The sequence below is a fragment of the Ambystoma mexicanum genome, chromosome 5q, assembly GCF_040938575.1.
Source record: "Ambystoma mexicanum isolate Mex_15411 chromosome 5q, UKY_AmexF1_1, whole genome shotgun sequence".
Classification (NCBI taxonomy): Eukaryota; Metazoa; Chordata; class Amphibia; order Caudata; family Ambystomatidae; genus Ambystoma; species Ambystoma mexicanum.
In genome coordinates this window covers 39,391,212-39,419,108 of record NC_090933.1, presented here as the reverse complement: position 1 = coordinate 39,419,108, position 27,897 = coordinate 39,391,212, and the positions used below count along the sequence as shown (strand labels likewise).

The 27,897-nt window shown below is 49.6% G+C and overlaps 1 protein-coding gene across 2 annotated transcripts in view; it reads left to right on the top strand.

The window, feature by feature from the left end:
- The window catches only part of ANKS6 (ankyrin repeat and sterile alpha motif domain containing 6), a 934,279-nt gene that overhangs the window by 763,484 nt on the left and 142,898 nt on the right, over positions 1–27,897 (top strand). For both annotated transcript variants that reach the window (XM_069620475.1, XM_069620476.1), the window contains one exon: positions 19,521–19,637. In XM_069620475.1, the coding sequence (XP_069476576.1) occupies positions 19,521–19,637 (117 nt within the window). The remainder of the gene's footprint in view (positions 1–19,520; positions 19,638–27,897) is intronic.

Here is a 27,897-nt window from a genome sequence, read left to right as displayed (position 1 = left end):
AATGGGATTCGTTTCGTAAGGACATAATGGCGATTTTTCAGTCACAGGGCTCAGTTCCGTCTGCGCCGTCAAAAGACGCCGGCAGGTAACGTGCTAGAGACACCGTTCACACGTCTTCGGTCTCGAACGGTCATCGCGATCACCGGGCACCTTCGAGGTCCCGGTCGGACAAGGTGGATTGCTCTAGCCATACCCGCTCCAGGTCCCGGTTCTCGATGGCCTCGAGACCGTTGGAGCCTGTGAGGTCTTCGAAGAAGACATCGAAGCCTTTGGCGCCAAGGCCGTCGAAGTACTCTCTTGAGGCTCCACCTCCGAGGAAGCCGTCGACGCCATCCGCGCCCAGGCTGTCGAAGGACACGCTCGGGGCTCCGCCCTCGAAGCCTGTGTCGATGCCTTCGGCGCCACGCTCGACGCCGATTCTCTCAACGCCTTTCGAGGAGGCTTTATCGGAGGTGCCCCGGAGACCGGTAGGAACTCCGGGAAAGGCCCTGCAGAAGTCAGTAAGGCCTGTATTTGAGCCTTTTTCTGTGCCCTCATGCAGGGATTGATTCCAGCCTCTGGATTACATCGCTGAGGTGGATGAAGGGTCTGATAAAGGTATGGTTCCTGAAGAGATTCCTGACAAACTGTTGTCTGGTCATAGTCAGCTAGAAGGCCTGCGTCAGTCCTTGCACAACACCAGTGGTCTGGACACCTCTCCGGAGGTTGAGTTCGGTAGGCCTGAGCCTGGCACGCACGCTGAGTCCTCGTACCGGCGCCTTATGTCGAGGTTGACGGAATACTTGGGGTGGTCTGCACCACCAGTGGATTTTCTGTAGGATGACCTGACGGATATCCTTGATCAAGGTCCACCAACTGACCCGGTACTGCCATTCCATATGCCTTGCAAAGAAGGGTGGCACCGGCTTGGACTGCTCCGGAGAGTCTCCCGGCAGTGAGCAAGTCTTTGCTGAAAAAATACGGTCCAGCCAGTAGCGACCCTAGCTACTTGACTATGCACCCCACTGCGGAGAGTTAGGTGGTGCAGGCGGCTGCGGCCCCGGCAAAACAGGCGTCGTGCCCTACCATCCCTCCTGATAGGGACGACAAGCGTTTTGATGGCTGGACGAAGAAAGTGTTTTCTTCAGGGGGTATGGCTTTACAGGCAGCCAACTCTGTGTGTGCCTTAGCACGTTTCACTCATACTCTGTGGAATTGTGTCTCTTTGGCGGCTGAACATCCTCCCGAAGGGGAGGAACGGGATGGCTTTCTTGCTCTCATTCAGGATGGCAAGGATGCCATGTGTGAATCCGTTCAGTCGGGTCTGGACATGGCCGATTGTGTCAGCCGGTCCATGGTGGCAAGCACCGTAATGCGCAGATTTGCGTGGTTGCGGAAGTCGGGGTTTGCTCCTGATGTACAAGCCCGGCTTCTCAACATGCCTTTTGATGGTAAACATCTTTTTGGCAGCAAGGCTGACGAGAGCCTTGAGAGGTTGCAGACCTCCAAAGCTGCAGCGAAGTCGTTGAGCACTGCAGTTCGCCAACCTCCACCTTTTTGTCCTAGGGGATAGCAATGGAGGGGAGGTTCCTTTCGATACTACTCTTCCTTTGGTAGATCGAGAGGAGCTGCAAGTCAAAGGGGCCACCGTAGGAGTACCAGTGGTGGAAAACAAGGTACTCGAGGTGGCAAGGGCGCTCGGGCAGTTGCCTCTTTACCCTCAGGCAATGCCGCTTCAGCTCAGTCATGAGGCCATGTCCCATGGTTCGCCGGTTGGGGGAAGGGTGGCGCAGCATCTTGTAGAATGGCGTGCCATTACTTCAGATGTGTGGGTTCTGGAGATCATAGCCCACGGCTACGGTCTTCCTTGCCGGCAGAGGCCTCACGACAATCCACCAGGGAATCTCTCTTTGAAGAGTCTGGATCCGCTCCTTGCGCAGGAAATCAAATCCCTGCTGGAGAAAGGCGCCATAGAACTGGTGCCTGTAGCGGAGAGGAACCAGGGGTGGTATTCCCCTTATTTTTTGATTTTTAAAGAAAGACAGGGGATTGAGACCCATCATGGACTTGCATGGTTTGAACAAACGCCTTAGGAAGGACAAGTTCAAGATGGTTACTGTGTCCTGCCGTTCGGATTGACCTCCGCCCCAAGGGTTTTCACCAAGCTCATGGTGGTGGTGGCAGCGTATCTCAGGAAAGGGGGGGATTCACGTCTACCCCTTCCTGGACGATTGGTTGATCAGGAGGCACTCTCCCGAGCAAGTCCTGGATCATCTGTCAGTCACCTGCCACTCCCTTCACAAGCTGGGCTTCTCCCTCAACTTGAAGTCCCACTTTACGCCAACTCAGTGGCTCCAATACATCGGAGCAGTGCTCGACACATCCCCGGGGCTGTGTTTTCCTCCCCAGGTGAGGGCTCTTCACATTCAGCAGATGGTGCACAAGTTTCAACTTGCCCAGACGCTCCCGGCGTTTGAGTTCTTGAGGTTGCCCGGCCTCATGGCATCCGGTATTCTTCTGGTGCCAGAGGCCAGGTTGCGGATTCGATCTCTGCAAAGGGCTCTCAAGATGCAGTGGGCACAGTCCTCCGGCAGGATGTCGGACCCCATTCAGGTGCCGCCCTCGGTCTCCCAGGACCTTTTTGTGGTGGGCCGTCGAAGGCAATCTGATGAAGGGGGCTCCATTTTGACGACCCTGGCTGGAGGTGACGATTGTGACGGACGCATCCCTCACGGGATGGGGAGCTCATGCCAACGAGTTGACAGTCCGCGGTCGTTGGTCTCCGTCAGAGTCCAGACTCCATACAAATCTGTTGGAGCTGAAGGCCGTTAGGCTTGCCCTGATGGCTTTTCTGCCAACTGTGCGAGGAATGAATGTCCTGATTCTAACGGACAACACAGTGGCCATGCACTACCTCAACAAAAACGGGGGCGCAGGGTCACTTCCTCTGTGCAGGGAGGTGATGCAGCTCTGGTTCTGGGCCATCCAGCAGGAAATTTAGATCTCGGCAGTTCATGTGGCCGCAGACGAAAACGAGACGGTGGACGCTCTGAGCAGGCAGAGCGCGATCTCTCACGAGTGGGAGCTGGCTCAGGAGATTTTCCTGGAGATCTTCGCCCTTTGGGGGACCCCACAAGTGGATCTCTTCGCCTCCAGTGTCAACAAGTGTGAAAGGTTCTGCTTGCGGGAATTTCCTTCAAGAGGAGCCTTAGGGGACGCGTTTGTGGTAGAGTGGTCCTTCCCACTGCTGTACGCGTTTCCTCCAGTCCCCGTCATCCCGCAAGTGCTGCGGAGGTTCGATTCCCGGATGATCCTCATTGCTCCGGCATGGGCCCCGAGAATGTGGTACCCGGACCTTCTCGACTTGTCCATCTGCCCTCCACGCCGTCTTCCCTACCGAGACGATCTGCTCTCACGGGAGGGGGGTCTGGTTCTCCATCCAGAGGTCAGATCCCTCAACCTTTACGCTTGGGTTCTGAAAGGTTGAGGTATAAGGATTGGGACCTCCCTGAAGACGTGATGGAGGTGTTGCTTTCAGCCAGACGGCCTGCAACAAAGTCCCTGTACCGTTGCCGTTGGAGAAAGTTCTGCGACTGGTGCACGGTTAAGAATGTGGATCCTTTTTCATGTGACATTCCTGTGGTTTTGTCTTTTTTGCTTTGCTTAGCTCACAAGGGCCTGCAAGTGGGTCCCATTAAAGGTTACCTGGCGGCGCTGTCCATATTTAAGCACTCGTCTGAGGAGTGTTCTTATTTCAAAATTAGTTTCATTTCTCAGTTTCTGAAAGGGCTCACTAATGTGTTTACACCGTCACCTTTCCAGGTGCCTGGTTGGGATTTGAACCTTGTTCTAAAATTCCTAATGGATGCTCCATTTGAGCCTTTACATTCTTGTCCTTTGAGACTGTTGACCCTTAAAACTGTATTTTTAGTTGCGGTTACTTCCGCTCGCAGAGTGAGTGAGTTGCAGGCACTTTCTTTTAAGCCACCCTTCACAGTGTTTCATAAGGACAGTGTTGTCCTTAGGGTTCGTCCTTCCTTTCTTCCGAAAGTGGTGTCAGAATTTCATTTAAGCCAGAAGGTCATTCTTCCGGCATTTTATCCTACTCCGCATCCTGGTAAGGAAGAGGATAGGCTCCATAGGTTGGATCCTAGGAGAGCTTTAAGTTTCTACATTTCACGCATGTCCCGGGTCAGAGTGGACGATCAGCTCTTTATGGGTTACGCTGGAAGGCGTTTGGGACAAGCTGTTACTAAGCAGACTTTGTCTAGATGGATTATCTTGGCAATTTCTGAATGTTACCGCTTGGTGGGTAAGGACCGTCCGGTAGGCTTACGGGCCCATTCTACTAGGGGTATGGCTGCCTCTACTGCCCTGCAGAGGGGTGCTCCTATTCGTAACATCTGTGAAGCAGCCACATGGGCTTCGGTCCATACCTTTGTAAGACACTACTCCCTAGATTCTATCCATGGGCAGGATCTGGCCTTTGGCAAGGCGGTCCTTTACTCTGCAATTTAATTGGGCATTCTAAATGTCTATATTCTAAATTCTTTTCCCTCCTCCTTACGTTGGTACTGCTTTGGGAGTCTGTCATAGATATGGAATACGTTGGAGGACCCAATCCCTTTGAAGAACAAGTTACTTTCTTACCTGGTAACGTTCTTTCGATGGGATGGTCCGACAACGTATTCCATATCGCTCCCTCCCTACCTGCCCCGCTACAGCATTTCTTAGGCAATTGCAGCTTACGTTTCCGCAAGGCTTTCTGTGGTCATACTGGCAGAAGATTGGTGCCACACATTCTGGGAAAAAACGACAACTGAGGTTACAGGCATTGTGCGTCCTACTTATAACATCCGGTGACGTCGGCTCAACCGAGGTCCTCGAGGACAGCGTATCAACGTCATCAACGCAGGACGCAGACGCCAAAAAGTTTCCGAAGCAGCACAGCTGTGGTGATTACCTGTCATAGATATGGAATACGTCGTCGGACCATCCCATTGAAAGAACGTTACCAGGTAAGAAAGTAACTTGTTCTTCTCACACAGTGGTCTACTTTGGAGCGTCCCGGGTCCCCGGATCAGGCAAACACACTGGTATGTGCTGGCGTCTCCTTCTGACTCGCTGTTTCTGGGCTCGTCAGGACTATCTTTTCGTTTGACAGCTCTGGTCAGCTTCATGCTGCTCACGCAGTCTTTCAATGGAGCTTACTCTGCTCCACACGCGCACCGGTGAAAGGCTTATATTTTTGCGATATGTAGGACACAGAGAGCTTCTCTCTCCCTCTAGACAGCTGGGCTCTTCACCGCTTCACGCTGCGCGTCCTCTGCATTTACAAAGGATTCCGAAACTCTGCCAATGTTTCAGTATGGCATCCTGTGCTCTGCAAAGCAGCACCGGTTTCTGCGTCGTCGTCCTGCTGCTTCTCCTGCTCTCGAATAGTCTGCACCACCTTATTCAGCTAAGTGTGTGTCCCTGCCCAATACCCCCATCTGTCACCATCCTGAGTTCGGATTGGCCCAGACTGCTTATTTTTGCACCAATCACGCGCCGTCAGGCGCACGCCGTAGACAGCACAAATGCACAAGCACAAAGGCTTGTTCCTGTCCTGAGCCTGTCCAGAGAGTGACCAGAGGCCCAGGGCGGACCCCTGCTCCTCGATCTTCACCTCTGCCTACTGGTCCATGTGTATTGCCCAAGGAGCTGTGAAATCACTCTCAGATGACCTGGTAAACGCCACACATACACTCTTCAATGCCTTTGATGCATACTCACCCCATGCTTTTCACAGTAATCTCTGGCCAACATAAAGACTAAAACGTGACGCCTATTTCAACAGCTACAGCCTGACATATCCACTTCCCACTATTTCCGGTAACATTATGTTCTGGTGCCAACATCTGCAGGTACCCATGTCTACATTATACCAAACTGCTCAGAAGTAACCTTGTACTATAATCTTCTGTCTCCATTGCTTCCTACTCAGTGATCCTATAATGAGAAAAAAAAAACTGTATGCGTTATCCTGCCATTTAGAGTCAATGCCAGAATCTCGTTGCCCGCCTGCCTTAATTGTCTGTTATAATGCCCTGCACTCTAGCCTGATAGAATGCCTATTGTTGATATAGCCTGTTAATTGCCTGCTGCGCCGTGTCAATCACTACCGTAGCCTATACTAAGGAAACTGAACCTAGGTATACTATAAAGTGACCCACCCTACATTTGATTTATACTTATTGCACCCAGTTTAAACGGTGATTGGAATTACACCTACCTGTTTGCACATTGCATTTTTAGCCTATACTGTGATTTTTGAACTTAGGTGAACCCCTGTTGCTAAAATTGCTCCTACCTGTTTGCACATTGCATCTTTACCCTATACTGTGATTTTTGAACTTAGGTGAAACCCTGTTGCTAAAATTGCTCCTACCTGTTTGCACATTGCATTTTTAGCCTATACTGTGATTTTTGAACTTAGGTGAACCCTATTGCTAAAATTGCTCCTACCTATTTGCACACTGCATCCTTAGCCTATATTGTGACCTTTGAATTCAGGTGAACCCCTACTGCTGAACCCACCCACATGTTTGCACATTGCATTTTTTGCCTTTACTGTGACTCTTGAATCTAGTTGAACCCATTGCCGAAACTGCACCAACCATCTGTACATCGCTTTTCTCAGACTGCATAGCGACCTTGAACCTAGGCATTGCCCCTTAGGGACACCCAACGCCAACTGTAACTAACTGATAGCGTTGGCGCAGTATTCACTGCTTACTACTATCCTGCCTACCATGAGTAAAAATATAAATACCCAGACCTTCCTACTTACGATTGGTCTCTTCACTATCATGACCTCTGCTACCTCGAACACAAGCCCACCCATAGACAGAAACATGAGACTTAGGGCAAAGACTACCATGCATCTACGAACCTAAAAGAAATAACATAAACAATACCACTGGACTCCTCTCTACCTATGACTACCTGGCTAAGCGTGCAAAGGCAACTAAAACAGACATCCCAAACCCTGTGCCTGCCCAATCTTACACAAAGAAGCACCCGAGTAAAAATAGACACTTTAATCAAACCTTCACACAATCCTAATCCTAAGAGTACTCTGACATTAACCGGTTCACTCATCAACGCTAGCTTCATGGTAGACCATGCCACCGAATTTGCTGACATTCTAAGCAAGGTTAGCCTGGATCTACTTGCCATAACAGAGACCTCGCTCCACGAGGCGGAAGGACCCACCCTGATGTTACCTGTACCTGACAGCTACCATATCCTCAGAGTAGATAGACCTAATGCCAAAGGTGGTGGCCTAGCCATTATCTCCAAAACTATCTTGCCTATTAAGCTTGCCACCTCACCTACTTGCTCATCCTGTGAAATACTCACAGCTAAATTTCTGTTATCCAATAACCGCATACTGACCATCCATTTGATTTACAGGCTCCCAGGACCACTAGGAACTTTCGAAGACGACCTCACTAGCCTCATAGTGAATAATATGCAAAAGCATTCCCAAACCTTGCTGATGGGCGCTTTCAACATCTGCCACAATGACCCTGACAACAAGCATAACCACTCAATAACAGCCCTACTTAATGACCACGGGCTCACCCAAAAAGTCTTCTCCTCTACCCACGTCAAAGGTAGAACCCTCAACTGGGTATCCGAATTTAACTGTAGCATTGCCATCACCGACATCGTCCCACAACCTTGGACGGACCACTACTTAATCAACTTCACCGCCACACTCGATCTCCTCAGCCCTAAAACCATCAGTATGATACCCCCCTCCCTACTAGAAGTAAAAAAGATATTACTACCTCCTCCCCGCTATTAATGGCCTGGAGAACAACACGGACCCAGACACATTAGTGGACACCTTCAACAAAGCTATGACCACGGCACTAGACACCATCGCACCAACTAAACTGCGCAAAGGCAAACGGGAAGCACACTTGAATGTCTAGTTCACACCCCAACTCAAGGATCTAAGAAAGCAGAAAAGAAAGCTTCAAGCTATCTGGCGCAACTCGCCTACCGACAACAACAAAGTCAAATTAGCCCAACTGTCCAAACGCTATAAGAAAAAAATTATCAACACCAAAAAAATCTATTTGACGACAGAATCGCAAAAGCCAAATCAGACACTAAGGAATTTTTTTCCATCCTCTGGGAAATGGAATTCCCCCCTACATCCAGTAGACACTGTCCCTAAGGACAAGATATGGTGTACCAACATACAAAATGCCCTATCAAATAAAATCTCCACCGTCCAACTCAAAATAACCACAAAAAAGACTCTCTGCCCTTCTCTGATCAACAAACACCACTGCCCACTGAGCACAATACTATCCTGCCTTTCAGTTTCAAAACCATCTCAATCATTGATACCGAAAAGGTCAACCCTCCAACTGCATGGGTGACAGCTGCCCAGCGCAAATAATAAAGGATGCAGCCAGAGACTTAGCCCCGTTTATCTCAAAGCTCATAAACTTCTCCTTTAAATCAAACACAGTACCTACTAACCTGAAAGAATCTTGGGTCCGCCCCTTACTCAAAAAACAAACCCTCGATCCATCCATCCCAACTAACTACAGACCCATCACTACCGTGCCATTCCTACTCAAAATTAACAGAGTAACCTACTTACAAATTCAAGACTACCTGGAAGCTAATCATCTGCTAGGTTCTCGGCAATCGGGATTCCGCCCCCTCCATGGCACCGAAACAGCCTTGCTAGACCTTAAGACAAAAATTGAGGAGTTAAAGGATAGCGGTAAAACAGCTTTGCTACTGGACTTGTCAGCAGCCTTTGACTTGGTGGACCATGCAATTTTATGCAGCCACCTCAGGCTCGCGGCTAACTTCACATGGGAAGCTATAGCCTGGATCCAATCCTTTCTAGCCAACCGGACTATGAGAGTTTTCTCTACTTCCACCTGCGCTGATCCATCCAAATAACATGCAGAGTCCCACAGGGATCCTGTGTCTCACACACCATGTACAACATTTTCACCAAGCCACTACTTGACAAGTTGGACAGACTGGGCGTCACCTACACTAATTATGCAGATGACACCCAGATCCTCATACCCCTTTCGGGCAACTATGAAGCGGACCTGGCCTTGGTGAATAAGATATACCTCCTCATTCAGGCATGGATGGCGACCCATGGCCCCTGCCTGAATGACGATAAAACTGAGATTTTGCTCCTTGGATCTGACTCTAAAATAACCCCAAACTATGCTTCCTTCAACATTGACAACAATATCATTAAGGTTATGCCAGAGGTAAAAACTTTAGGATTCTATCTGGACTCTTCTCTCACCCTGAAGAAGCATGTCCGTTCTCTATCCTCTACAACAGCTTATACTTGTAAATTAATCCGAGCTGCCAGATCATTCCTCTCCAGTACCAGCTGTGTCACCCTGGCTAATGCTCTTATGTCGAGACTAGACTATTGCAACGCCCTGTACTCAGGAGCCAACAAGTATGTCACTGACAAACTCCAAAAATTGCAAAACGCCCTAAGAGCAGCGTTGAACATCCCATAGAGAGAGCACATCTCTAAATTCCGGAAAGAGGCCTGTTGGCTAAAAATAAAGGATAGAACCCTCCTTAAAACTATCTCTATTACTTCGAAATGCCTAACAAATCTAGCACCTCCTTACTTATCCGAAAAAATCTCCAGGAAATCTACAACCCGACCCTTGAGATCTGCCAATACATTCTTGCTCGAAATCCCTAGATTTAAACTGACCACGGCTGGAGGAACTAGCTTCCCAGTCAAAGCTGCGCAATCATGGAATACACTCCCAATTGACCTCAGACGTCCCCTGCCCTACTCCAGATTTAGAATCAATGCTCTCAAATGGCTTTGCACGAATGACCTCTCCCTCCGACTAGCTCTCTACCCCCGACAACCACTGCACTTAACATCACTACTGCAACTTATACACCGGACCTGTTTGTCCATGGCCGTTGCCGTAGGTGTTCCCTAAATATACGCAATGTTAAGCCTGACCCTTGTCATGTATCTGATCAGTTATACCTTCCATGCTCCTCGAATGGCAAATGTCTGTACTGTTTCATATACTGTATTATACATTGTATTCACATGTATGCACTAGCCTGTGACCGGCACTGTAACTAAGCTTTGAGACTTCTTGTACTGTTGCGCCCAGCTGCCCAAGGTCTTGGTGCACATTATCAAATGAATAAACAAACAAACAAAGAAACCTGAAAGGCCTCTAAATGTTTAAAGGTTCCGCTCAGGTGTGGGTCATTACAACCACTAGACCGCTCATGATCCTTTTATAACTCTGTACTCCTCTTCCTCGTCTCAGTATTAAGAGCATTATGTTCGTAGTAAATTTCACTTTATTTAATCCACTTTGTTTGAATAATACGCTGTAGAATTATAACTACTAGAAGTAGTTATATTAAATCCTTGTCCCTTCTATAAATCTTTTTCAGCTTCACAAAAAGGAATAGCAAAAGGGATATTTTGGGTATGTCTGGGGGAGGAGGCCCTACTGGAACGACATTCCATTACATAGGCATTAGGGAAATCTTATCCTCCGAAGAGGATGAATACTGCGTCTTTCCTGACAGTCACCTCATTCCCTAGAAAGCCTTCTCCTGCTATGTGATCCTCCCGCCTAATATCACACCCGGTGTTAGGATCGGGTAGTGCCTGCCTTTCCCTGGTCACATGGGAGGAGACTTTAGGCTGGAATTCTGTGATGACTCTGCAGTATTCATCACATTAAGCAGACCTGCCCATCATCCAAATATCCAGCAGCATAGAGCTCAGGAACAGTATTTCCCCCAATATCAGTCTTCACTCACAGGGGCTGGCTTCTCCCAGGCCCCCCCAATAACATTAGGGGATTTAAAGCAAAGGTGTTGGCGGCCAGCCAATCAAGTAAACCTCAAATTGTAAACGAGGCCCACTCTCAAAGGAAGTGTAGTAGCCTGCCCAGCAACTAGTCTAAACCAGACCAAACCACTATGGGGGCTACCATTGTTGGTTCACAAATAGGCCAAGTGGCTAAATGGCAATTTTAGATCTGCCATGTCGTTTCCCTGAATGAAGGAAGCCCCTAAAACAAAATGTCTAGAGTAGGACTATAATCATTGGTACTGTGAGGAGCCTGAGGGTGTCCTCACTTCTTTTCCCCCTGTGGCCTCCACTCAGGTGGCCGGGGAAAGGCCATCGCTTTTGGATCATGGCTCTGGGGGTGGATGTGCGAGGGAGGATCACCTTGGTGGAGGAGATTTGAGGAGTGGGGAGAGGACATCCTTAGGTGAGACATAGTATTCTCCATATCCCTTTCACAACAAACCCTCCATCCCTCAAGCCCTCATAGGCTTTTGTCAGCCCTTTCCCGGTGCTTCCCCTAATAAATTCCCCAAAACAAACAAGTATGCTACTGGGACGAAGAAAAGGACAACTAAAACACATCCTCATTTTATTAATTCTGACACATAACTTCATTTGGGTACTGGGACAAAGAAGTGGACAACTAGAATAACCCATCCTCATTCTATTAAAACAGACACCTGACACATCAACCTCATTTGGGTACTGGGACGAAGAAGAGGACATCTAGAATAACCCATCTTCATTTTGTTAAAGCAGTCACCTATCGACCCCAGCCATGTACTAGTCCTTTTGTAATAATTATGGCGCCGAGAACTTTAAAAGGTGGAATCCAGATGGAAATGGAATCAGCTGGGGTAGAACCCTGACAAACTGCTGGGTGCAGGCTGACCGCTCCAGTGTAGTGGTGTGGCAGGAGGAGCGCTCGAGACCCATGGAAATGTCAGAGTTTATGCAGCGGGAAGCAAATGTACAGGAGGAGGATGGCAAGACCGAGGGAAGTGGTTTTGTGCGTCCTTGGTCGCAGAGGAAGGCACTGCTGGGTGAGCGTGAGCCACAGAAGGCTGCTTGAAGAAGACCAGAAGTACCGCACAGGAAGACAGAAAATCATGGCGTCGGAGGGCCTCGCAAGAAGCCGTAAGTTTGACTGGTGATTGCAACCAGAGGGGGGCGGAACACCAGGCTGGCAGGCGGACATAGAAAGCAAGTAATGGACAGTGATTTAAATGGAAACATGCATTGCTATTTGAATGAAAGCAGATATAAGGCATTTTGAATACTGACCGAAATACCAGCAAGTTAAAGCAGATATAAGGCATTTTGAATACCGAACGAAATCAAAGCAAGTTGTGAACACTCTTGAATCTTGGAGGGAGTGAAAGAAAGATTGTGAATCTTACGGAAAGGAAGTTTGTGATCTATTGAAACAATTAACTGCATTATTCCTGATTTACTCACCTGCCAGGATAAAAGCTCTGACCGCTACTATTTGTACTTTGTGGTGAGATTTGTTCCACACTTTTCACACTTAAATCCTTAATGAGGAAAGATGAACCAACAACTGCTTCTTCATTAAGTTTCTAACGTTGATCTGTCCAGAGGTTTTGGGCAAACGCACCACGAGCCGTTCTGGGATTCAACTCGAGAGAGATGTCCTGCAGGTGGCAAGAAAGGTCTGGCAGAATCCCAGGGCCAACACCCAGATGATCAAGGAATTGGACAGCAGGTTCATGCTGACGGATGGGGAGCCGGTCTGCCTGGCCTCCCATCCTGAGCCTCATTTTCCGTTGGTGGTAGCTGGTCTCTCTCTATTCTTAACCATTGTCTTTGTCGTATTCCTCTTCGGGAGACTCCTCTAGTTGTCTGTCCAAGGAGGACAAGGTCCTTGAGTCTTTGGGCAAACAATGCTATCCCATTTCGGGACTGTATTTGCGGCAGGCCCATGCCAACGTCCTTTTAGCCGCGGCTAACCAGAAGATGTGGCAGGAGCTCGGGGAGTTTCTGCATAACCTCCCTCTAGAGAGGCAAACGCCTTCAAGGCCGGCCTGGCGGATGCCCGAGCTTTTGCCCAGCACCACATGGAGTTTTCGGTCTCCCACATCGGCACAGCCAGCAGAGGCGAACTGACAAAGAAGGCCACTTCAATGGAAACCGCCAAGCCCTTGGCCATCCTGACTAAGCCAGGGCAGAATTCCTTGCCCCAGTCTCTGGGCAGGGCCGACTTCAAACCCTGTGCTTTCACCAGCTTCAAGGGGTTTCGAGACTGCGGGACGCAGAGGCCCGACTAGTTGCCCAGCAACAACAGGAGGAAGCAGCAGAGGACTGCGCAGAGGTTTTCTCGTTCGTTCCCTCCCTCCTCCTCTGCCTAAGATACCAAAAAGCAGTGATGTCATGGTCCGTGGGGAACACAGCTCCCCAGCAGGGGGCCGGCTGGCTCTCTTCGAGGACAGCTGTAAGTGTTATTTCGAGAGTCCCTGGTTTCTATAGTCTCCAGGGGATTCAGTCTTCCACATCATTTTCCTCTACCATCCTCTCCTCCTCTACGTCAGATAGGGCCCCCGGCCCTTTTTACGGGAGATCCTGTCTCTTCTGAAGATGCAGGTGGTGTAACCGGTTTCTCTGTCAAGTAGGGGCTCCAGCTTCTACTCCAGGATTTTTAGCGGTACCCTAGAACAACCTGGCTGGCCTGAGGGGTTTATGGTCTTTCCAACAAACTTTTGTGGGAAACCTTTTCGATGGAAAGACTAGATAACGGCCTGAGGGTAGTCCTGGACCTGTCATTTCTCAATCTCTTAAATGCTTGAACGCTTCAAGATGATTACTCCCTCGCACATAGCAGAGTCCCTGTGCACAGAGGCTCTGGATATGTTCCTAGACCACAAGGATGCGTATCTTCACCTTTAGGTCATACCACTTCCCGTACAAGGTGCTGCCTTTCAGCCTCAACTCGGCCCTTCGTGTGTTCATGAAGTTGATGAATGAGGTGGCTGGTCTCCATCTGGAGGGCCATAACTTATACCCTTTTCTAGACGAGTGGGAGGTCAGGGCCAGCTCGCCCAAGTGAGCGGTGCACTCCTACTAATGACTGGCAAGGGTCCTTCGCCAGCTGGGGCTCTCCCTCAACCGGCAGAGGTTGCAGCTGACTCCCGACCAGGATCTGGTGGTGTTTGCAGTGCGATGGGACATGGCGGTGCAGCGGAGGCAAGGCAGTGGGGCATTTTCTGGACACCTCGACCACCTCGGCATGGTGGTTCCAACACCTTCTGGGACTGATGGCGTCTTGTGTGCTGACGGTCCAGCATGCCCGCCTCAAGGTGAGGCACCTCCAGCTCCATCTGGCGGCCATTTGGGACCAGGAGACGGGGTCTCAGTTGGACAGGATTCAGATTCCCCCGCTCCTCCTTCCAAATCTTCACTAGTGGCTGTTGGACTGCAATGTGGCAGTGGGAGCCCTCTTGTCCCGACCCGAGCCCACTCTGGTGGGATGCCGGCTTCCTCCCTTTCGTCGTGGGAGGGCTACTCTAGAGGGCTCACGGCACATGGTCCAGGGCAGAGTCCCTTCTGCATATCAGTCTGCTCGAGTTGTGGGCCTGGCACTCAAGGCTTTTCTGCCTCTCCTCAGGGACACTGCGGTTCTGGTCAGGACCGACAACTCCACCACAATGTTTTACCTGAACAAGCAGGGTGGCACCTGTTCCCCCCCCCCCCCATCCTGTGCATGGAGGCGGTGGCGATCTGGGAATGGGCCCTTACGGAAAGGATTTGGATTTCGGCAGTCTGCCTCCCGGGGAACAGCAATGCGTAAGCGAACCAGCTTAGTCCCTTGGAGTTCAACACCTACGAGCGGGACTTGTTTGCATCTCCCCTGAATTCCAAGTGCCCCCAGTTTGCATCTTGGGTGGGATGCGGTCAGGGGTCTCTGCGGCACGCCTTCCAGTTCTGCTGGCACGGCCTCTGGTGCTATGCGTTTCCTCCACCGTTGCTAAGCGGACCCTCAAAGGCGTGGTTTTCGGTCCGGTTTCAGTTGTGCTGCCAGCGGCCTGTCTATCTTCCGATCCCCAGCAGGGGCTTCCTAACGCAGAAGAGTGGGGCAGTGGAGCACCCGGAACCAGCCAGACTGGCCCTAGCGGCCTGGTTCCTGACCAATTGAGACTCCACCATGCCCAGTTCTCTGAGGACAGCTGGCACATCATTCAGGAGGCCAGACGGACTTTGCAGGCTGTGTACAAGAGTAAGTGGCCAAGACTTTGCCACTGGGGTCACGAAAGGGGCTTGACCCCCTTACCTGCCCCCCTGTTGGCCTTTTCCGCATATCTGGCTTGTTCTGGCATTCAGGTGGACACCTACTGCAGCTATCTGGCAGCCATTGGGGCCTACAAGAATGCCCCACCGCATGTTTTATTATTTGGCCAACCAGGTGGTTAAGGTCCACTTCAAGGGGTTGTCCAGGCTTTTCCCGCCGGTACATAGACCTCATCCTGTCTGGGACATTAATGTGGTTCTAGCGGCCTTGAAGCACAAGCCCTTTGAGCTGATGGTCTCGGTGGACATCAGGCTGGTGACACTGAAGACAGTATTGCTGGTGGCGCTAACTTCAGCACGCAGGGTCAGCGAGCTGCAGGCTTTGTCATCATGCAAGCCCTTCATCGCATTTCATAACGACAAGGTCATCTTGCGCACTCATCCAAACGTTCTGCGCAAGGTGGTCATTCCATCTGAATCTGATCTGCCTGCCTGTGTTCTTTCTGAACCCGCCGTCGGATGCCGAAAGGGCTTTGCATTCCTCGGACCTCAAGAGAGTCCTCAAGTTCTACCTCTCTTGGACTAAATCCTTCAGGAAATCTGGGGCATTGTTCATCACGTTTAAGGGCACGTCACCTAGCTCCCAAGCTTCCAAAGCTTCTATCGCCCGGTGGATGGCCCACGCCATTTTGGAGGCATATACAGCCATATCTCGAGTTTCAGAGACATGCTTCCCGGGATGTCATCAGCAGGGCGGCTACTTCGGCTACTCCATCTGCGTTCTGCAAGCATTATTCACTGTATACCAGCTCCAGGCGAGATGCAGAGTTCGACCACGCAGTTCTAAAGAACCCTTTTGCTCCATCCTAGATATGAGACAGGTTGTCAGAGCTCCACCCTATGGTCTTGTTCGGTGAAATCACCCACAAGGATGGAGGAAAGGGGACGGGATGGATGAGTAATTAAAATTATTCACTGTCGTGACTAGAGTACTCCTAGTTAATATGCTGCCAAAATATGCAGCAGAATTTCCAAGCCCCTTTGTGAGGCGCGAGTATATAGCTCTTAAATTTAAATTTCTAGTTTCCTACATTAGAAGTATTAGGTGCTAGATACCAAGAAAGTATAGGACTGGCATGCGTGCTAGGGGAGATCAGATTGAAACTATAAAACATCTGTTATTTGAACTTGATGTTAGTGACATATTTGGACTGAAAAAGACTTTGAACAACTGCCTGGATTGAACAAAAATGGTGTGAAATCTTAAGGGGAAATCACTTGTCAGTAATTATGGACACGGTTTAAGATGTGGCATGTGGTATCAAGGATGGTATTGTATTGTTTGTGTGAAACAAAATGTTTGATTCAATCTATTGCTTTCTTTTAATCCTGACTTCTAATGTGATAGCTTAATGTACAAAAACATCATAAAGATGACGGTACATAAAAAATTAACAAAAGCTGTATATAATACACAGTCTCAAGAATGCTACTGCATTTTGGATTCTTATGTATGCATTCTCTATAATGTCGTACAAAACCAGTTTTCATGTAGAAGTCAGTATATTTTTAAGTAGTTTAAATCTTTATTGCTTCTAATGTGTAATCCAAGCAGCACACATTGTAGAGTTTGTTGGAGGAATCATGTGTATATAGAGTTTGGTTGAAGAATATGACACAGTAGCTGTAGTTGGCCAATTTGGAAAGGTATTGAAGAAATTGCATTAAAATAAAAGAAAAATGTGAGCATGCCCTTAAGTTGTTTTTTTAATGGAGTTTTGTTTCATTTGAATGACTTGTTTCTGTATGTGACTTGAAATGATCGAATGGTGTTACAACTTCTGTATTGAAAGTGTAATAAAGAGGTTAAAGAAAATAAGAGAAATGTGAAATATTGAGGTTTTACATTCATTCATTTTATGGTTTTATGTTTATCGATGTCTATATTTTTGACCGTAAGTACTTGGTGCCAATTGCTATGCATGTTCCCCGTCTCTTTATAGAACAGAGCTTAGCTTTAGAAAATATGTAATGTTTTCGATCACCATTGCAGACATTCTTAAGCTTTGTAGCTATTCGCCGTCCGCCTAGGACCAGGTAGGATCTCCCTTGCGCTGCACTTGCCGATTTTATTTAATTTAAAAATGTTTGGCCTTCTTGGCCTATGGCCAATCCAGCTTCTTCCCCGACTAACCTCCCTACCCACCCAGAGCAGCGGCACTGGTTGCCTGATATGACCACATTACCTGAAGTGGCAATTTAAGATGGAGTCTTAGGGCCCAAGGCAAAGGGCAGCTCCCATCCCTTTTTTGCCCCTGTTCGACCATGGACGCCTGACAAGGCGCCCTACAGCAACATCTAAAGTAAGGTTGCCCGGGCAGTGAGCACAGCCATTACTGTGCTCAATTAAAACCCTGCCACTTCTTCATTACTAAGCTCAAATCAGAACATTGTGTAGATTACCTGCTGCCCTCCTATGATAGCCTGACCGATGTACTTAGCGTGGCAGAAAAAGTGTTGCACGTAGATGTATTTTGGGGAGGGGTGGGGCGGCACACAATGTGTTGGAGGAGACATGAAGCTTGACCCATGCGGGGTGGCCAATGTATTACACTTAGAAGTAACTTTGAGGGTGGCCGATGTGTTGCACTTAGAAATGCGAGGGTTAGCCAGTGTGTTGCAGTTAGAAATGTGAGGGTTAGCCAAAGTGTTGCACTTGAAATGTGAGGGTTAGCCAATGTGTTGTAGTTAGAAAGATGAGGGTTATCCAATGTATTCCCATTAGAAATGCGAGGGTTAGCCACTGTGACTAGACTATATACTACTACAGACTATAAACTACCAATATGTACATGAATAAAATAGATTTATAAATGAACCCACTGCTATCGCACACACTCCTGGCCTCATCGGCACCCTTCCACATGCTTGACCTCTTAGGAGGCTTATTGTAGCACAGCCAGCCTGCCTAACTGCTTATCTCGGCCCAAGCTCACATGCATTCCAAGCCTTAAGACCTCCTTCCCTTAACTTGAACCCGATATTAGAATAACCTGTCCTGCGCACGCACTTCTGTCATTACACCTAGAAGACCCATGATTTTAACCCGTCTACCATGCTTATATGCATGAGGATTGCCAGCGAATTGTAATGAAAGATTAGCGGGTAACCTCTATATCGCACCTAAGAGACAGTAGGGCAACTGGTCTATCACTCTTAGAAGATCCATTATGATAGCTTGTTCAAGGTGCTTAGAAGACCTATTATGGCAAACCGGCTAGTGTGCCTAGAGAACTCTCTCACACAGACAACCTGATTAAACAGTGGCGTCAATAACAAAGCTTGAGCCGAGCCACAAGGTACTTAAAAACACACCACTTCGGCGGACAACTGCCGCAGGCATGGCCTAACACGCACGCATCGGAATGCAATGACGACCTGCGGAAAATTGTCTAGCTGGGCACATAGTGTTATTGCCTACCTACAGCAGATTAAGCCTCAACACCTCTGTCATGAGAATACAGCGACAACCTACGACAAAATGCAATCCAGCTGGACACACAAAGCGTCACTTGCACTTGTGCACTCTCCTGACCTCCCTCAGTACCTGCCCACATGCCTGATCGCTTGGGTTGCTTACTGGCTCCCTGGCCAGCCAACCCAATACCTTATATAGGCTAAATGCAAATAAGCATTCGAAGGGCCTCATTACAACTCCGGCGGTAGCCGTGCCGGTAGAACCGGCAGGCTGATGCCGGAGTTGTTTTTTTCTGGCGCCTGGCTCCAAGGAAACACCGAAGGATTATGACCCCAGTGTTCCTGGAAGTCAGGCGCCGGAAAAATGTAAATCCCCATTCCCATTTGAGTCCCATAGGACTCAATGGGAATGGCGATGAGGGAAGCACCGGCACCGTTAATAACGGTGCCGGTGCTTCCCGGAAAGTCTGCGGGCGGGTGCCGTCCAGCCCTCCAGGTCAGGCATGGCTGGCGGGATGGCAGCCGCCCGCAGCCTCGGAGTATGTCGGTCTGGTAGCAACGGTGTCGGTAGGCTTACCGGCACCATTGTTACCCGACCGGCATGCTCTTAATGAGCCCCAAGTCTTTTCTGAGAATGTTCCCATACTATGGACGGTGGTTCCCCAGGGCGTTCCCCCAACAAGCGCGTGAGACCATAATAATGCAAAAAGGCGCTATATAAATGACTACTGCTGCTACTACTACTACTACTAGTACATAACTCCAAACATTTGGGGAGATTAATTCTTAATGTGTTAATGTGACCACATTTTAAGAAATAAAATTATGTATTCATAGTTTTTCAAAGAATTTGGAATATAAACCTTGCTTAGTGAATATTCACTGTATTTTGACTATTTTGTGTCTTTAATTCCTCTAGGTTGATATGGAAGCTTTCCTCACACTAACAGATGGGGACTTGAAAGAGTTGGGTATTAAGACTGACGGATCTAGGCAGCAGATACTGGCTGCAATTTCGGAACTGAATGCTGGGAAGGCAAGTAATGAGAATAGTAGTTATAAAGTACCTTTGCTTTCACACAAGGGTCAGACGACTCCTAATATTTTTCTTGTAATTCACTAACCTTGTAACAGAGTGCTATACTAGAGCTGTGATTGGAGAGAGAATGGAATTGGGGAGAAGACCATAAAAGAAGTAAACCTGGTGGGATTATATAGATGGTGGAGCATCACATCAATGGGGACGATTCCAATGTGGGGAGTGCTTCCGGAAGCGTGGGGCATCAAGCCAGGTACAACTCAAACAAATAGTGCCTAAGGAAATAGAGAGCCCTTCCACCAGTCAGCCAGCCTATAAAAAAGCAAGCACTGCAAGGCCAACAGATTGGGCAAAAAAACATTAGGTATGCTGCAAGCTCTCTTTCAGTCTGTAGGGAAAGAAGAAACCCAAATATGATTAGTACATGCACACAATGATACAATATCAGCAATCTGCAAGTGGTGAGGAGCCACTTCATAAATCGTAATACAATGGGCATAATGACTTATGAATACCTGTTGTGCAAAATGTCTCTTGTACTTAACTGTAAGTTTTTATTTTTTATTTATGGTTGGTTTGTTACAAACTTTTCATATTTTCAAGAAAACACATTACATTTAATCAATTCCATGTACATGTCACATTACATAATCTAGTTTTTAAATCTCAGACAAAATCAAATAAAATTGCATTAATATCACTATTGCAAAGTTAAAAACCTTTTCCAAAAATGTCATAACTGCAAAAATCATGGCAGGTTTTTCCCCCATTAAAAAATATTCCACCATTCATCAGCTGTCGAGTTTCAACATTGTTAACAATTTCACCTAAATAGTGTTTCTTGGCAACGCCAAGCCAGTACAGTCCACAACTAGATGTTTTATTGATTCAGTAATTCCAGTCGCTAGACAGAATCTACAGTCCCCCTCCATTTGAGCAATCTGCTTTCGCACACTCATTAGTTCCATAGTTGGTAATAGGTTCAAGCGCAGTCGCAAGATTTGATCACGATAATGAGGGCAAGGAAACTTGGATAGATTCTTCGGGAGTGTGTTGAACCCTCCTTTCGTTAGTAAGATTTAATGACAATCTATATCTATTTCTTTTATCTTGGGTATCTATTCAGTCCTGGTCCCACAGTTTGTTTTTTGCTGCTCCAGGATTTAATATTAAAACATCCATAGAGATTCCCAGGCTTTTTAACCAACCCGCACATTCAGGCTTCCAATTTTTTAGCGGCCACTCAAATTTCTCATTGTCGGGGAGACCACCAGGGGGCGCCTGATGCAGGTCTAACCCTCCATCGTTCCGCCTGGGCCGTCTGAATCCTGCAACATCCTTGCAGAACCCTGTAGGGTACATAACCAAAAAAAAGAAAATTGGGTAGGGGAACGCACCCGCGTCCACCCCCACGAAAATCGGAGTATTTTGAGCCACCCTTCACCCCTGACAAAATCTTCTGATGCCGGCCAAAAAACGTGCGTGAAGAAATTGGCCGCCGGGCCCCAGTAGCCAAGGACCTGAGGACCGAGGGAACTGTTGCTCCTAGCAGGAGACCACAACAAACCGGCACACGGCCAGCAAAAGAAGGGCCCCCTCCCCGACACCCGCCGTGTACGCTGTGCGCGAGCGGCGGGGTCGCTCGGGTCGAGAGGTGCCCATTCCACCAACCCGCACAACTGCTGGGCGCGAGGCCAGGTAGGCTGAGGGGCCCCCGACTCCTTCCCGGCCTCCCCCTGGTTCCAGCGACCACCTGCACTCCAGCACTGCGAGCGGTGCTCCCCCCTCCCCGCCGCCCACCGTGTGCGCAGGCGCTCGGGTTGAGGGGTTGCCCGCCTTGAAGACCCACACGAAGCCAGGACCCGGGGCCCGGCAGACTGAGCGGCCTCCATCTCCTCCCCTCCTCCCCTGCCCCTGCGTCCAACAACACACCACCGCCACTAGCAGGGTCCCCCCCTCCCTGGCGCCCGCCGTGAGCGAGCGGTGGCGCACTCGGGTCGAGGGGGGCCCCACAGAAACACCTGGGCCCGGAGGCAGCAAAGAGGGCCCCGGGTATCGAGAGACCTCTTTCTTTCTCCCGCCACCACCGCCCCGCCGGCAACAACTGCAGGGGGCTCCCCCTTTCCTCCCCCCCGCACCCTGGAACCACCCCCGCTCCGCCTGCCCCCGTGAACAGCGGCAAGGTACCCAGTCCCACTGACATCCAAAGACTACCTCCAGCAGGCGGTCGGGGACCCCCACGGAGCGACAGGGGGCCCACCTAGCGTGCACCACTGCAGGGGTGCCATAAGCCCGCAAGAACATTCAAAGACTAGCCGCCATAAGACTGCCGGAACCCTAAAAGTGTGACTGGATGAAGGGCAGCCCCCACCGTTCGACAGTCAGGGGAAGGCTGGGCGGGGGAAAAACCCAGGGACCGGGCATACCCACGGACAATAATAAAGGTCGCCACAGCGCATTGCGACAGTGGCCATCCCAGGGACCACGGGGGAGACACACTGGACAGATAGGCACAGATCCTCCGGCACATACCATGCAGACCCGAGGCCAATTAAAGGAATTTGCTACTCAACCACCCCCCCCCCCAACCAGGACTCCAGGACAAGAACAACCCTACAACACTCCTAACGGACCATCGATGCAGACACCAATACACCAATCCCAACCCCGTAACAATGTGAGAAACCACCCAGACGCAAGCGAGGGAAGGGGACAGAGAAGAGCGGAGAAATAAAGACACACAACACTAGGGGAAGATCAGGAGAGGAGGCAAACAACGGTACCAATCATGGGGAAAGACTTACCCCTCAGAGGGCTAACACAGAACAAGATGGATAAATATACTACTCACACACCAGCAAGGCTCCCCGGACCGGCAAACAAGCAGGTGGAGGGGTGCGGAAACGGTGATACGGACATGGCGTTGTCACTCACAGACATTATGGCAGCAATAAACAACTCCCGGACCTCGGTGGAGGCAAAAATTGATGGCCTGGCTTCTGAGGTGTCATTTCTGAGACAGGACCTGAGGAATCTAACCCCCACGATAGGAGAAGCAGAACAGAGAATATCTGAATCGGAGGACAAGGCAAAAAAGCTGGGAGACCAACTGGAACAAGTGGAAAAGAAACTCACCATCCTGGAACACCGAGCCGAGGACAGCGAGGGAAGATCCCGCCACAACAACCTCTGCATTCTCGGCTTGCCCTAAAAAGAAGAGGAACCCTCCATGGAACTCTTCCTGGAGGAATGGTTAGCAGATCTGATGGCCCCTAAAAAACTCTCAAAATTCTTTTCTATTGAAAGACCACACAGGGTCCCGACAGGCAGACCGCTTCCGGGGGACCCCCCACGCACAGTGATCGCCAAATTTATGAACTATAGAGACCGGGACACACTCCTTCAGATGGCGAGGGCAACGGGCCCTATTACCTCAAACGGCAACCGGATTGGCTTCTTCCCCGACTATACGCGGGAAGTCCAGGCAATCGTATGACTCCGTCAAGAAAAAGCTAACCTCCCTGAACATCAAGTACGCGCTCTTCTTCCAGTCAACCTTCAAAGTCTATCACAAAGGGGTGGTCCAGGTGTTCTACAACCCCCGGGAAACCTGGGAGTGGCTCGAAACACAGGTTCTCTCAGACCCACACCCCATCAGCCCAAGAAAGGACACGCCCCGAGGAAGTGACAGACACCCATTACCCCCCCAAGCAATTGACACCACCAAGGGGGACGGACGAGATGCATGCGATATTGACGGTAGGCAGGCACACCTGAGAACCCAACCAAACAAAACACAGCCCACAGGAATCCAAGAAAACTTTGAAACCGGGCGGAGAGGAGCCTGGAGAAGCTATTCCCCCCCCCCCCCCAACCCTCCTAACCCGAGTGCAGAGTGACTACGGACTGCATGAGTTGAGACACTTGGTCCTTCTGACCACCCACAGTATTTAGTTTATGGTTCAATTGGTTTGGGCGACAGGTACTTCAAGTTGGGGGGGGAGTGCAGGATGGGGGGAGTTTAGGAGTTCCAGTTACTAAAGAAACTGACTCACGAACATACCATCGAGCTGCGACATGCTACACTGGAAATATCCTCGCCACAGAAATATGGGAACTGGGCACACCACTCCCAGGGACCCAAGCATGTCCACTCATACTCAATCTGAGCCGACCTTAAGTTTACTGTTCAAAGTTTTAAGGTTTGTACGCGAAGCACACCACAATGAGAAGGCAGCGAGAGAAACCACGAAGGGGCACCCGTACCCCGAGCAGAACAACACACCGCAAATAGCAGAGACATGGAAGTCGTACGACATCCTCCAGCACCATTACACAGGAGGACACACGTAGACGTAATCAAAACGAGATAGATCTCCCTATTAACTTGGAACGTGAACGGTCTGGGGACAAGTATGAAACTGAAATTGGTTCTCCAAAACCTCAACAGGCATTCCCTGGACGTGGCATTCATCACCGAAACCCACCTTATAGGTACCACCACCAGCTTCTTCAGGAAATCTAACTACCCACACATATACATGGCATGGTTCTCTAGAGGCTCCAGAGGAGTCATGATCCTCCTACACAAGCTGGTCCCACTCAAAACCAATAAAGTGATATCAGACCCTCGGGGCAGGTTTGTGGTAGTGCTAGGAGAGATGTGTGGAGAGACATGGGGCCTCATTGCAGTGTACGCACCACCCACGCTTATGGCGGAACTCCTCACCGAGCTTCAATCCATCATGCTGAAGGAACAGGGGGACGCGTGGGCAATCAGAGGAGATTTTAATGAGGTCATGGACCTTGGACAGTATAGAATGCACAGAGGCAACAGAACCGCAGACACCCCGACCAAGCTGTCCACCTTTGCAGACGCAATGGGACTATCAGATACGTGGAGGACAATCCACACTTCAGAGAAGGGCTACTCGTTCTACTCCAACGCGCATAGAACCCTCTCCAGGCTGAACTATATCTTCACCCCAAGGAACATGACCCATCGATTAACATCCGCGGAATTCCTGGCGAGAGGGATCTCGGACCACTCCCCTCTACTGGGGGAAACTCAAAGGGAAACGACATAAACCGGACCCCACCTGGCGTCTAAGCGCCTATTACCTGGGAATACCAGAAATAATGAAAGGACTTATAGAGAAAATGTCAGAATACTTCGACCTAAATCTAGAGGGGGGGTCGCCTGCCCAGCCGTGCAATGGGAAGCATACAAAGCTGTCCTCCGAGGGGAATCAATCTCTCTGGTATCTGCACACAGGAAGCGGCAAAACGAGACCATCTTAGAAGCAGAAACCCAAGTAACCCGGCGAGAGGAGCAACTGTTGGAAGAAGGAACCCAAGAGGCACAAGACGCCCTAACGACAGCGCAGACAATCCTAAAGGACCGGGCCCTAGACAACGCCAGAACGGCCCAATGGCAAACCAGAAGCCAGATATATGAAAGAGGTGAGAAGGCCAGCAAGACCCTGGCCTGGCTAGAACGACAAGAATAGAGCAGGGGCCAAGCACGAGCCACACAAACACAAGAAGGGGAAATCCTAACAGGTGACTCCGAGATCGCGGCGGCCTTCGCCGATTATTACGAACAACTATACTCTCCACCAGCGGAGGACCCATACCAAGTGCGCCACGCTTCTTTCATCAGATCGAGATCCCCCAACTTTCCACACCACAAATAGAACTACTAGACACTGAGATTACAGTAGAAGAAATCGGGGAAGCACTATCGCAGCTACAGTCGGGGAAAACCCCAGGCCCCAACGGCTTCCCGGTAGAAATCTGGAAGCCACTAAGTGCAGCAACAACGAAGCACATGCATAACATGTTCCTCCGCAGCAGAGAGCTGTGCTATCTCCCCCGGACCTCAGGAAAACAAATATTGTAGTCATCCACAAAGCAGGGAAATCCCCAGAACACTCCGCCTCGTACAGGCCGATATCACTAATCAACGGAGAAGCCAAAATACTAGCAAGTGTCCTGGCCAACAGGATGCTCGGGTGATCGATTCTTTGGTCCACCCAGACCAATGCGGTTTTATGCCTGACAAATCCACAAGAATGAATCTCCGTAGGGTCCGGGTGGCCTTAGACAGAGCGGCAGAGATTCCAGAACCGCTTGCAGTCGACTTCAAAAAGGCCTTCGACTCGGTGGGATGGGAGGCCCTATGGGATATAATGCAACGCATGAAATTCTGGCAAAACTTAATGTCGTGGATAAAACTCCTATACACCCTCCCCGTAGCATCTGTGCGGGTCAACGGGAAGGCATCTAGAACATTCCCGCTGGGCCGCGGGACCAGACAGAGCTGCCCCTTCTCGCCTTTACTATTCCTTCTTGCAGTTGAGCCCCTAGCAATCAGACTACACACAAACGCATGATGGACGGGATTCGCCTGGCCCACAGGGGGCGAGGAGCATGTCTCATTATATGTGGATGATCTCTTGATCTACCTGAGCAAACCAATAACCTCCTGCTCTGTGGTAACTAAGACCCTGGAGGAGTACCAACACTTCATGGGCCTGCGAGTCAACACACAGAAATCTGTACACTTTCCAGTTCAAGGAGGAGATGATGCGATCCCAGACCCTTGCATATACTCAGTCTCGATACTAGGTTTCACCTATCTGGGTATACAGATAACCATTGCACCAGACGATTTCCTCAAACTGAACCTACGCCCAATACTGGATAGGTTTGAAAACGATGTTTCTCACTGGCAATCCCTTCCTCTCTGTTAGGCAAGGCTGCACTATTCAAAATACTGGCACTCCAGAGATTTCTATACGTCCTCCAAAACGCCCCACTCCCAATCCCAGCCGCCTCATTCACAGACATTGACAGATCCCTACACACGCTGCTATGGAACGGGAAACAAGCCTGCATCGCCCTCAAAACACTCCATAGGTCGGTGTGGGAAGGAGGTATAGAACTGCCTGATATTCGCATTTACTATTGGGCCGCACAAGCAGGGGTGGCAAATGACTGGCTACACGGGGACCCAATGTTCCCGCACATCCGGATTGAAACAATAGACACCGGCCTCCCTCCTCCTCTACAAATATTATACGACAACAAAGGAAACCTAAGGAGCCCCCAGGAGGACATTGCACATTCGCCAAATCTGGAAGGAGATACACAAATATATTGGCTGGGAAGACAAACCAACCCTTATCCAGCCCCTATGGCACAATGCACATCTCCCCGAAATCCTGCGAATGGGCTACTTTGAAACCTGGGAGAGGAAGGGGATATCCACACTTGCAGACATAATCCACGAGGGCCAACTAAGAGACTTCGAAACGCTGAAGGCAGCATATGGACTAAGGCCTATGGACCACTTCAGATATCTCCAACTCACACACGCCATCAACACTCAATTCCAGAGCCTCGCCGACATACCCGCATGCTCCCCCCTAGAAACAAACACTCTTCCGCACCGAATACCCTCCAGGGTCACATCCACCCTCTACCAGGTGATCAGCTCTTTTGGCTCTGGTGAACTCACACGCCTCCGAGAGAAATGGGAGCAAGATCTGGGGGCATTGGAAACAGAAGAATGGGTGGAGGCGCTGATGTCCCCACACGAAATTGGAATAGACGCAAAAATCAGACTGATGCAACTCGGGATCCTGCACAGATCGTACTACGCCAGAACACAAACATCCAGATGGGGGGAGACGACGATGCTACCTACCTCCGCTGCAAGAGGGCCGAGGGCAGCTTTTACCACATGATTTAGGAATGTGGGGTTTTGCAGGAATTTTGGACAGCGTGCCTGTCGTACCTCTCCAGAGTGCTGGGAGTCCCAATCCCACACGACCCCAAACTCATACTACTGGGAATAGGAATGGAAATGGACCTCACTAAATACGGAAGGGCATTTCTAAGTGTGGCACTGGGCTGGGGAAAAGGCTAACGGCAAGCACCTGGGGTTCTGCGAATAGGATAGGTATTGACAGGTGGACCAATTGGACAGGTGTGCCTCCCTAGAAAGACGCATCTACACGGCAAGGGGATGCCCCCGGAAGTTCCTCAAGATATGGGGGAAATGGGAAGAACAAGTATAAAATCCCGAGGAGAGCCTGGACAAGTCCCACACCATCACACGATACACATATTTATCCTCCTCCGATAGACTTACCATTACCTGTAATGTCATGTGGTGTGTTTTCGCTGTTAAGTCATCTTATTGTGATCACAATCTATACATGTGTTGCCTTTTTTTTTGTTGAAAATAATA